Consider the following 12,092-nt stretch of genomic DNA (forward strand, 5'->3'; position numbering starts at 1 on the left):
AGCAGGTCATGAATTCCCACCAATTATCCTACCCAATTTCCCCAGCCAGGTGCCCGTGCTTGGTTACCTGGCATGATGAGGGGGCTGATATCCCTCCCCACCCACCTCCCAGTCGTAAGGTTCTCAGTCCGGTCTGATGTGAAGATGTGATCAGAAAGGCTTGGCACGATCTGCTTTCAGGTGAAGCACCCAACATACAGTGCCACAGACGATGAAGCTGCTGAGATGCTTGAAGGGGAATGTAGGGCTGGATTTTTGCAGGCTCGTAGCGAAATTGGATGTGTTACTTGCGTGTTTTGGTGTGGCTGCGCTGTCTGTGTGGACTACACAGCAAAGGCAAAGACTATTTTTCCTGAAGTATTTAATGGTATCTGCAGATGTCCAGATGTTCAGACAGTATATGGGGAAATACCATTCTCTCCATGCTCTGTCCTCATGCCCTGTCTCTGAATCTCCATCGCTGCCTCTGGTCAGAGATCCTGGACTAATTGATGTGACTCACTGTCAGATATTCTCATCTTCTTAAATCCCTTAATTTTGCCAAATTTATGCTTTGTCTTTTTTGATGAGGGAAAATGTAGGCAAGAGGTGGGGACCAAGCATGTGTAACAGGAGATACCAGCTTACCGATGGTCCTCAGGCTGGGATTTGGAAACCTGAGCACATTGGTGTCTCGCTGCAGGTTCGTGAGCTGAAAGGACGAGGCAGCGCAGTTGCCACTCTGCAGCTACTGCTTGCCTGAGCTTCCACCAGTGGGCTTTTTCTTTTTAATTTTGGGTTACCTTCAACCAGCCTCATGCCCCGTATAAAGTGTCGCTGGAGCCGGGAAGGAGAAGGCGAGCAAAGGCGGTGTCTGAGAAACCCCGATTCACATCTGCAAAGCGATTGTGCTGCTCTTGGCAGTTGCAGGTGACAACCCTAACGAGAGCCCAGGAGCAGATGAGAAGTTTATGGGCTGTTAATAAACTGTAACCAATCGGTGAATGTCGGCGGGTTGTGTTCAAGCTGTTTGGGGCCACAGGTCCTTGGGAGAGCTTGCACTTGCTCTGCCTTTATTTCAACGTAGCAGAAACATGAAAGCATGTGGCAGACTCTTGATGTTTGTTACAGTGAATAGACATATGTCCCTCACACTAGCATGTAGAATATCTAATTAAGTTACACAATGATAGCTTATACCCAGGGGCAGTCACAAACAAGACGCTGTCACACTCTTAAGAACACAAACAAAATGAAAATTGCCTCTTTATACAGTATAATGAATATGTTTTCAATACATTAAAAGTTCATTTACTAACAGACTCTGTAAGACTGGGTGGATTTCTGCTAATATAATTTTGTTTTTTTCAGAAGGATGGGTTTGTATGGTTAGGATTAGGGACACATTTGTTAACGAACCTACCGAGCATTTTTCCCCAATAGACCTGAAAGAAGAAATGAAATCTTAATCGTGTGTTCATTGTGTTGTCTCAAGCAAAGCCCACTCTTCAGAACCCCACCTCAGGAGGGGCTTCTCCCTTCTGCAGGACACGTATGCCATGGATTTGTGTCTCCCTTTCTCCCATCTCCCCTCCTCTTCACTAGCTTTTTGCATTTCGGTGGGCAAGGACAGTCACCCTGAGGCTGGAGGGCTTCAGGGGTTATCTCCCACTTCTGGGTCGGGCATGCCAAATGCCAAGGTCTGTATGACAGGAGTAGCACCCGGAGGTAAGTGCTGATCTGCATACAGCTTTTCCTGTGAGCATCTCGGATGGGTGATGCTTCCTTCCTCCCCACCCCATCACTACAAAACACTTCAAGCAGCGTAAAAGCTGCCTGGGGCATTGCAGCCCGTTCCTCTTCCCACCAGAGCACTCCTTTCTCATTAAGGCATTTTAGCACTTTTTCTACATGGGAATAATTAAATTGCGCAACACTTGCGTGGGCAAAGTCTGCCGGTGGAGAGGGCTGTGTGGTTTGCGGTGATTCCCGCAGACCTCCCCCAGGCCTTGGTTAGGTGGCACTAAGCCATTCCTGGCACGCCGGTGACGTGTGACAGACATGCTTGGAGAAATCCCATCGCTTCCATCTCTACCTTCAGCATAACCAAGAGCCAGGAAAAAAGAGTCAGTCCCCGGGAGGCTTCTTCCCTTCTTTAACCCACCTCTGGTTAAACCGTCCCGGAAAAAGACAAGCAAGCTGGGGGGGCTGCTGCTGCTGCCGGCGCATGCTGCTGAGCCGTGGGTTGGAGCTGCCCACTGTATGGTCCCCAGTTCACACCAGGCTGTCCCTGCACTGCACAGACCAGCAGAGTATGTTGCCTTGTACTATACCCAGGATATTTTATAGGTGGACTAGTGATTCCCCAAGCCATCTTCAGGCATTTAAACAGGGGCTGGCTCTCAGGGGATGCTGGCTTAAGGCTCACGCAATCTCAGCCTCAGGTGGCTTGAACTGGCCATCCTGGAAAGTGAGGAACAGACAGGAGGTCCCAAGGGGGCAAATCCCTCCTCACAGCACCTCTGCCCAGGCCCTGGCAGAGACACAGCCCCCGTGGGAAAACCAGTCCCAAAAAAGTATCCCAGTGAGCACAGGGGAAGGGGCCATAGTTACGCAGCCTCCCCTCTGACATCTGGTATTGCAAGAGCCCTTCAATTTTTTTTCTCACTGCAGTTCATTTCCCTCTCCCCCCCTACGTTTTTTGCCCACCGTGGCTGGTGTTCTGACTAAGAAAAAGATTTCCTCATCCGTTCTGGGACACTACACCCAGGCAAGGCTCCCTCACCCCCCTCTTTGTGTGCCTTTTGTGCTGGGTGCACCCTGCCGCTTGCAGCACTGCTGAGAGACGGGAGCTCACCCGCTTTCCACTGTCGCTGAGAAGCTGGGGCTGGCAAGGGAAAATGCTGGCTTCTGCCTGGCTCTCGGGATCGCTGAGCTTTTCTGGGTTTGGGATCGGGAACGGATTTGGGTTGGGGAACAGGTTCCTGCAGTCCCGGTGTGCTCGGCTCCCTGCGCTGCCTGTCACGGTGGAAATCTCCTTTCTATGTTGCTTGAGCAGCATTAAAGAGTTGAATTACTGCTACTGGGGGAAAGGAGCAGAGGATGTGGAGAGAGAAACTTGGTGGGCTATTGACTACGGCCCCAAATGAAGGCTGAGCACTGGAGGGGGATGGCTGAATTCGCACCATGGTGGGTTATCTCTCCCACAGAGCTCACTGACAGCTTTTGCTGCCTCAGCTCTGCTCTTTGGAAAGAGCCTGTAGCCTTCCTACCCCTATGGTACATGTATCTCCGGACTCCTTTCCCTTAGGCACAACAAGCCAAACCCTGCTTGACTCCCTCAGGAGGAACAAAACAAGCTCCCCCCCTCCCGAAACTCTGCCAATTTCCTACTCAAAAGGATTTTTCTTATAAAAGTGACTAGCACCATGACTGCTTTTGTAAAAAAAAAAAAAAAAAACCACAAAAAAAGGAACTGTGTTTTTTTCTTTTTTTGAGCAGACAAAGACATGTATAAATGTGTGTCATACATATATGTATATGTCTTTCTGAAAATAGCATTTAACAAATGCCTTCTGCATCTGCAGAATCCTCCAACAATCCTGACACTGTGATCAATCTGTAGGCTGGTGATGTTTGCTGACAGTGATTGATTGATTTTTCCTGCTAATAGGATCAACATTGGGAATATATTAAACTAAAAGGCACACTTCTGACTCGCAGGAAACACCCCGTGTATTGGGCCTGATCCAATTGTATTGGTTTTGGCAGCGGGATGCAATGATTGATGACAGGCAGGGAGTGGAGGGCTGCTCGGAAGAGGAGTCTGATTCCCTCAGTGCTCTCTCCATGTGCATGACACTGGTTTCCTGCTGGGACAGGGACAGGCATAAGAAGGGACAATGGAGCAGGGTGGCCCATCCAGATAACCTCTTCTAATGCATATGGTGAGATCTGACCTGCCAGTTCAAGAAGAGGAGGCAAAAAGCTGATGGGAAATTAATTCTCAGGAGTTTGTCAAGACATCTCCAACAAGTGAAGATAAATGGCAGAACAAAACTTCTAAAGCTAATCCCAAGAATGGGGATGAATGAAAAAGGGGAACACTCTTTTGCATTTACATCCATCTTTTAGGGTAAAAGCCTTGGGGTAAGCACTGGGCTTTTGGAGGATCTCGACCTTGGGCCGTTTGTAACTCCTGAGAGGTTTGAGCACTCCCAGGGCTATTCAGGCGTGTGTGTGTGTGTGTGTGTGTGTGTGTTTGTGTGTGTGTGTGTGGTGAACAGGCTGTGGTCTCGAGCTCGCAAACAACTTTCAGGTCCAGCTGCATTGCCACTGAAAGCAACACAAAACCTCTCGCCTTCAGAAGCAGCATGGAGAGGGGAGCATGCTTGCAATTTCGAAGGCTGAACTGGCGAGTACTTCATGCCCTTTTGAGGAGGCAGAGCTGGTACGGTCTCACGGCCTTATTGCTGTCATTATAATTACTGCCTCCCCTCAACAATTTTTAGTAGAAATATTTAACTATTATTAAATGCCTGTAGTGGAAAATTCAGTTTCGCTGACCCTGCGGTCCCCAGAGGGTTGGCAGCCTGCAGTGTGCCCAAGACTTGTTTTTAACCCGCACCCACCTGGGCTGAAAGTTTGGAAAGGGCCAGCTCTCGTGGCTGGAGCCAGGCTTTTGGCAAACCTCCCTTCACATCTCAATGCCTACTTGCACAACCAGGTTTTCAGAAGCACAGGGCTGGGTTGTGGGTGCTGAACATTTGCAGAGATGCTGGTAACTCTTCTGAAAATCTGGCCCTCAGCTGCACGTTCAAAAAGGCCTGAGCATTCAGAAATAATCTGAGGGGCCTGGAGGTCCCCATCCCACGCAGAGAGGGAAACACCACTCCGGGAAATTGGAGCTGTGTTGCAAGCACCATCTTGCAACACCAAGCAAGAGCTGCTGGCCTAGTGGCATCATCAGAGGCTGTTTGGCTCCTGTCACACCAGTGTCCTGTGGGCCATCCTCTGGGGGATGGCTCAGACAGTTTGCAGGCTGTCAGGGTACATGGGACAGCAGTCTTTCACCTATGGAAGTGTGAAAACAAGCCCTGATGTCCAACAAGGGAAACAACATCCCAGGGCTGTGCCATAGCCCTAGCTCTTGTCTCTGAAATGATGCCCCAGTTATCACGTGTCATGTCCAGCACCCTGACTCTGACGTGGGGAGATTGCAGTCATGTCCAGGGGGAGTTTGGCCCCAGAATATCAGTATGATGAGGCTTTCAAAGAGACAAATTTAGGATTTTTTTTCTGTCTCCAGCTTATACATATAACTAAACGCACGTAACCTGTGCTTATGTACCTCACCCTGCCAGTGGCCCCTGCTCGGAGCAGGCCCTAGTTTGTATTACTGAGGAGAGGTCTGTAGATAAAAAAACCCTGTGTTTTTCCATGAAAGACTGATATTTGGAAAGCTGTTGAAGGGGATTTGGATACTCGCTCCAAACATTAATTCAAAGGAAAAGGAAGGCAGCCTGCAGCCCCACGCAGGGGGCTCTGACAGATCCCATCCCACAGGACTAAATCGGCAGTGAGCAGAGCCAGTGCGCTGGTACGTCCCAGCGGAAGAGGCACACGTGCTTCACAGGAGCCGTGGGCCTAGAGAGAGCAGCATGCCTCGGTCAGGGTTTTGGAGCAGATTTTGGGCTACTTGGCTTAAAATTTGCCAGGCAGAGGCTGAAAAAATCCCCTGTTGAAATGAGACAAGAACATTAGGGGGTAAAGGTGGAGGAGCTGCTCGAGTGCCCTGACACGGCCAACCTTTCCCTTCCCCTGGGCCTCCCTGAAGCACTGCGGTTTCTGCCTAAAATGTGCTGCTGACCTCTGGCACCCCCTCTCTCTGCTTTCCGTGCTGTGCCTGGGAGGGTCGGTGAGGCGGGGAAGTGGGGAAGGAGGGAAAGAGAAGGGGAAAGTGGGGAGGAGGCAGGGGAAGGGGAAAGGGAAGGGGCAAGAGTGTGAGTGGGGCCATCAGAGGGAGCCGTCTGGGCCGGGTTATGTGGGCGGGGACTCCCTCCTCCTGTCGGGACAAGTCACGATAGACCTGAGACAGCCTAAAAAAGCAGGAGGAGCGGGAAGGGACGGGATCTGCCCGGCTTGCTTGGAAAACAAAGTTTAATTTGGACGAACGGGGATCAGCGGGGCGGGGAGCTGAGAATCAGCGTGGCCACTCCGGCTCGGGGGGGCTGCCGGAGGGGCTGCGGGCCGCCTGCGGGAGCAGTGGGGGTCCCCGGGCCTCCTGGCCCGGCTGGAGGCGCAGGTGACCCCCGGCAGCCCCGCCGGTGTGCGCTGAGCATATGGGCTCCCCCCGCCTCCCCGTAACCCTATCTGGCCGGAGCCGCGTCTTCAGCTGCAGGCGATGCAATCAGGGGAGCCCTGCGGGGCACTCGCTCGTGCAGGGGAGCATATGGGGAACAAGGCAGGCGGGAGGGGGCTGGGGGCCCGGCAGGGCAGCTCACTTCGTTTGCAGGTAGCCCAGGAGGAGGGGAGCCGGGGGAGCACAGCTGGCGGCCCGGCACGGCTCGGCCCGGCCGAGGGGCTGACACCAACCCCGGGGCTCCCTCCGCCGCCGGGGGCGGAGGCAGCCCTAGTCTGACCGGCAGCGGGCGGGCAGGGGAGTCCGGAGGGGGCCAGGCTGCCCTCCCTGCTTTTGCCACCGCGGGGCCCGGTGGGGCAGAAATGCTCCCGCAGAACAGTCGGATCCCCCACACCCCCAACCCGCCCGCCCCCGGGGCGGTGCTGCCCGTCGGGGCTGCCCGGGGCCACCTGTTAGCGACGGGAAAGGCCCTCTGGGTGGGAGAGCGCGGTCGGGGAGGCAGACGAGCAGGATTTACCAGCTTCTGGCCACCGCCGACTTTTGCATCTGTCAGGGTGCTAATTATTGCCTTTAATAGAGACAAAGAACAGCTCCTAATGATGCTCCCTCTAATTCTCACCTGCTCCTGCCCTTCTTCCGCAGCAGCACTCCCTCGCCGGAGCCCTGCTAATTGGGAAAGCTGCTCTGCTTATTGCAGCCTCCCTACAGATGGGGGGGGGGGGGGCGAGGACAGCAACGGCAGGGCTGGGCCGGGAGAAGAGTGCGGGCACCGGTAGCGGGGCTCCAGGGGCAAAACCGGGGGGGGGCTACATCCTAAGAGGGGCTGGTCTGACGGCAGCTCCCCATCCTCGCCCCGGCGCGGCGGGGCTCAGCGTCCCCGGGCCGCCGCGGGCTCGGCGGAGGAGCAGCCTTTGCCTCCGCACTCCGGCGGGGTCTGGGGTGGTCTCTGCCCCTTCTCCGGCCCAGCCCGGCCTTTGGCTTGCAGCGGAGCCTGGCAGGAGGGTGCCCGTCGGGGGGACCGTCCCAAGCCGCTGGCACACACCTGGCTGTCAGCCCCCTATTTGGCACGACTTTCTCCCCCCACGGCCGGAGAAGGCAGAAGCGGAGGGTCTGGTACCGCACGGATCGCCTTCAAAGCCGCAGACCGTCACAGAGCTAGCACCCTAAGGCGGCCTTAAAGAGAGGGGCCACCTCCGGCGCCCTCCTGGCCACCAGGGTCAGGGCCGGCCCTCCTGCTGGAGAAGGCCACCGGGGCAGTCGGCGGGATGCTCGGCGTTGGTCCCCGGCGTTAAACGGGGTTTGTTTGCCAAAAGCGGTACTGAGGGTGCTGGGAAGGGGAGCTTCTCTCCAGGGGCCGGGGGACATTGGGCTGGGTGTCACTGGAGGAGGGGGGCTATTTGTCATCATCACTGGGGGGATGCTGGGGTGGGGGGCACTCCCTTCCGAGCCCCGTTTCCCTTCCCTGAAAGAGTTGGCATGGGGCGAGCCACAGAAGGAAGGAGCAAACCCAGCAAGGCAGGAACCCGGAGGGGCTGTCGGGCCGGGACCGGCTCACACCCCGCGGGGACCCCAGCCCGCCCCGGCCGCCTGGGAACCACTTCGCTTTACACAGTAAAAAAAAAAAAAAAAAAAAAAAGGCCCCCCGCGTCCGGACTCGCTCTCATTCCCTCGCGGGTGTCTGTGCGCCCAAAACGCCTCCATGGCCTGTTATAATATATACATTATATATGCTATTTTGTATTTATGCGTATGTGGCTAGCTAGTTATGTTAAATAGCTGCCTAGCCATTTCTCGGTCTAGAGAGAGAGATGTGTAAAGATTTGCTTTGGCAAGGACGCGGGTTTTGCTGTCTCCCTGCCCACCCGCAGCCCGGGGCGCGGTGCCGGGCGGGAGCGGCCCCCCCGGGACGGGCGGCGGCGGGACCGTGGGAACCGCGCCCGGGGAGCCCCGCTGCCCGTCCCGGCGCACCCCCCCCGCCCCGGGGGGCAGCCGCCGCCGCCGGGGGCTGCCGACCTCGTTTTCCTCAAAAATAGGGATTCGCTTGGGTTGTTCCTGTCCTCCTTACACGAAAAGGGGAAGCCACAGGCTGCTCCACGCCCGCATCCTGCGTGCGTGAAGAGAGCCCTTTCCTTGGGGTCTGCGAGAGGGCGAAATATTTCCTGCCCAAATACCTGAGTACAGAACTGCTAAAATACACACGAGTGAGAGATACTAGCAACTTCGGGGGGGGGGGGGAGGACTGTCCACAAATAATTTTCCTTTCCGTGGATTTTCGTTTGGTTGGTTTTTGGTTGAAGGTCAAGTGCGCAGAAGCGATTGCAGTGAGCAAACACCGTACCGCCAAGTTTAATGTTTCCTTTCCCCGAATTAATATTTAGCTCTTGCCAAGCGCTTGATTCGGTAGACAAAAATTTTCACATTACGAACCCAGTAACAGTCGTTTCTTTCCTTGCCGCCCTTATTCTGCGAGAAACAAACGAGGAAGAAAAAAAACCCAAACAACCCAATCCCCAAACGGTTTCGATTAGCCGGCGCAGCAAACTAACCGAAAACTTAGGGAAAAGGCACGGATGCGCCTAAAATGTTCCCCTCCCTTCCCCGCTTTGCGGCCGGTAACCCGCCGGCCGTCCCGCCGCGGTCGCGCACCGGCGCCGCTACCAGCACCTGCCTCCGGCTCCCCGCTCGCCTCGGAACAGCAAGGAAGAGGAAAACGCCATTTATTTAAAATGCTGCTTTTTTTTTTTATTTAAAATCTCAACAGTTGATCACTTTTTTTTTTTTTTGCAACCAAACAAGTAATAAATATTATTTAGCAACTTTTTTCTTTTTTTCTTTTTTTTTTTTACAAAAATAAACAGATGATAAAATCTCTGCAAGGGGCAGCGATAAGAAAAGTTGTTATTTCAGAAACAAGCCCAAGTTCTCAGTATTGCAACACGGACAGTGTGAAAGTTCCTACACAGAAAGAGCATTAAAGAGTTCAAACTTTGTTAAAGGTGGCAGGAACGAAAAAAACCCAACGTGTTATACGCTTCAAAAAACAAAACCCCAACAAACCCCAAGAACCCAAACCAACGAAATCAAGGCAAACCGACCCCTTATTCACTCATGAGGCTTACACAGTACAAGTGCACGGACGGAAAGCTCAGGCAGAGCGGACTTGCGTCGTTATCGTTGAACGGTATATTTACAAATCCCGAACCAGAAAGAAAACCGGAAAAAACGGCGGGCGGGGGAAGGGGGAACTAAACCGACTTTCCCGGCTCCACTTCCACCCGGAGCCCCGCTGCTCCCCGCCAGAGCCGGGAGTCCCCGAAGCGGCGGCCGGGTGCTCCGGGGCTGGGCTTTCCAGGGCGGGATGTGACCCAGAAACGGCTCCTAAGGCTCTTACGTGTAACAACGAAACCGGGAGGGGCGGAGGGAGAACAAACAACAAACAAACGAGCAAACGAGCAAAAACCCCTCTGCAGTTTTGGTTCCTCCATTCGCGACGAGCCTAGGACTACCTCCCCCTCCTAGCGAAGTTACCGACAACAACGTGAAATTAAAAATAAAGAGGATGCGCGGGCGCTCGCTCGCGTCGGGGCGGTTTCCCCCGCCGCTGGGGAAGCAGGGCAGAGCCCAGGCCGGGCTCCGTCCCATCCCGCCGCCCCTCCGGCGGCCCCGGGAGCGGGGCGGGGGGGGGACCCGCTGCCGCCGCGGGGGCGCGTCCGTAGGTCCTGGAGGTGACGGGGCGGCGCGGGGCGCGGCGGGGCGGCCCCGCCGAGGGGCTCATTTGGTGTCGGTGGCTAATCTGGGGAGGCTGGCGGTGCCCATGCCGGAGACGTGGTGGTGCGGCGGGGCCGACACCTGGCACATGCTGCAGGGGCAGGGCATCCCCCCCCAGTGCTGGAAGCCGGTGCCCAGCGGGGCGGCGGCGGCGGCCGAGGGCGACTTGAGGAGCCCGTGGGGGGGTCGGATGGAGCTGACGGCCGAGAGGCCGGAGCCGGGCAGGGAGGCGCTGGAGACGGCGGCGGGGGGCAGGATGGGGTGGTGGACGGGGTGCGAGGCGGGGTGGCCCGGGTGGCCGGGCAGCGGGGCGGAGTGGGCGCCCATGCCGCCGGGGCAGGCGGCGGGGTGGAAACCGGCGTGGTGCCCGCCGTAGATCTCGCTGACCAGGCGCTTCATCTCCTCCAGGGAGTTGGTGAGCATGAGGATGTAGTTGCGCGCCAGGAGGAGCGTGGCGATCTTGGAGAGCTTGCGCACCGACGGGCCGTGGGCGTAGGGCATCACCTCCCGCAGCCCGTCCATGGCGATGTTCAGGTCGTGCATCCGCTTGCGCTCCCGGCTGTTGATCTTCAGCCGCAGCTGCTGCAGCTCCGGCTCCGTCATCTGCTTCTTGTCCTTCTTGGAGGAGGAGGAGGAGGACGAGGAGGAGGAGGACGACGAGGACTTGAAGCCCAGCTTGTCCACCACCACCACCCCCGCAGCGCTCATGGCGCTGCGCAGCTCGGCGCTCAGCTCCGGCGGGGAGTCGCTCTGCGTGGAGCTGGACACGGTGCCGCCCGTGAAGCCCCCGCCGCTGCCTTTATTCCTGGCCGTGAGGAAGAGGTCATCGGGCTCCGGGGAGGACGGGCGGCTGGAGACCAGGCTGGCGTCCGAGTCCATGGCCCGGCGGGCGGGACGGCGGCGCGCAGCGGGCTGCCTGCGGGGAGGGGAGAGAGCCCGCAGGCGGCCCCGGGTCAGCGCCCGCGGAAACTTGGCGGGCCTCCGCCGCCCGCCCGCCCGCCCGCCACGTCGGCGAGCCCGCTCCGCCGCCTTTCCGTGGGGCCGGGGAGCGACGCCCCCGGCGGGGCAGGCCGCACTGCCCGCCCTCCCCTCGCCGCCGCCCGCGGGGCGCCCTCGGGGGGCCCCTCCCCTCCCGTCCCGTCCCGTCCCCTCCCGTCCCTCCCCTCCCTCCGCGCCTCTCCGCCGGGCCGGGGGCGCGGGGGGTGCCGCGCCGGGGGGCGCGGGCGCGGGGGGCGCTTACCGTGCGCGGGGCGGCCGTGGGGAGCGGCGCGCCGTGACGGGCGAGCACGGCAGCAGCGCGCACCTTGCGGCGGCGGCGGCGGCGGCTTTATAGCCGCGCCGGGGAGGAACGATGTCACCGGGCGGGAGGGGGGCTGCGCCAATCGGCATCGGCGGCGGCGGCGGGGGGGGGGGGGCCGGGGGGGGCGGCTGATGTCACCGGGGCCGGTCCGGCTCGATGGGGCGGGCGGGCGGGGGGGCGACGGCCGGCCGCGGCGCGGGGAGCCCGGCGGGGGGGCGCGGTGGGGGGGGGGGGACTTTTGTCAAATCCATAATAAAATGCAACAATAACAGCGCCGGGAACAGCTGTTGGGGGGGCGGGATGGGACGGGGACGGGACCAAACAGCCCCTGGCCCCGCCGCCGCAACGCCCGCGGGGAGGCCGCGCTGCCCGGCTCCCGCCAGCACGTCGGTGTTTCCCCGCGCCCCGTCCCGTCCCGTCCCGTCCCGTCCCGTCCCGTCCCGTCCCGCCCCGCCGGGAAGCGCTCAGCCCCGGCCCCGCCACAGGCACTGGGCGGCCGGCGCTCTTCCCCCGGCGGGTGCCCTCTCCTGCCCCCAGCCCGGTCGCTACCCCCCCCGTTAAGTGCTGCAAAAGGAGGCGGAGGGGCAGGGGAAAAAAGTGATTTCGGCCACTCCGTTCCCCACGAGCGGATTTCCCCGCGGAGGTCGCCGGGCGGTGCCGGGCAGCGGCGGCCCCAGCGGGGAC

General features: G+C 58.2%; 1 protein-coding gene across 1 annotated transcript; it reads right to left on the reverse strand.

Annotated features, from left to right (window-relative positions):
- Nucleotides 1-9,214: 9,214 nt before the first annotated feature.
- Nucleotides 9,215-11,416, reverse strand: OLIG2 (oligodendrocyte transcription factor 2). Its single transcript, XM_052794451.1, has 2 exons — nt 11,349-11,416; nt 9,215-11,024 (listed from the first exon to the last, which is right to left on the reverse strand). The coding sequence occupies exon 2, from the start codon at nt 10,985-10,987 to the stop codon at nt 10,112-10,114; it is 876 nt and encodes a 291-aa protein (XP_052650411.1). The 5' UTR covers nt 10,988-11,024; nt 11,349-11,416; the 3' UTR covers nt 9,215-10,111.
- Nucleotides 11,417-12,092: the final 676 nt, after the last annotated feature.

The sequence above is a fragment of the Harpia harpyja genome, chromosome 8 (assembly GCF_026419915.1).
Source record: "Harpia harpyja isolate bHarHar1 chromosome 8, bHarHar1 primary haplotype, whole genome shotgun sequence".
NCBI lineage: Eukaryota > Metazoa > Chordata > Aves > Accipitriformes > Accipitridae > Harpia > Harpia harpyja.

Coding starts and splice junctions, on each gene's coding strand:
- OLIG2 (XM_052794451.1), bottom strand. CDS start 10,987: ATGGACTCGGACGCCAGCCTGGTCTCCAGCCGCCCGTCCTCCCCGGAG.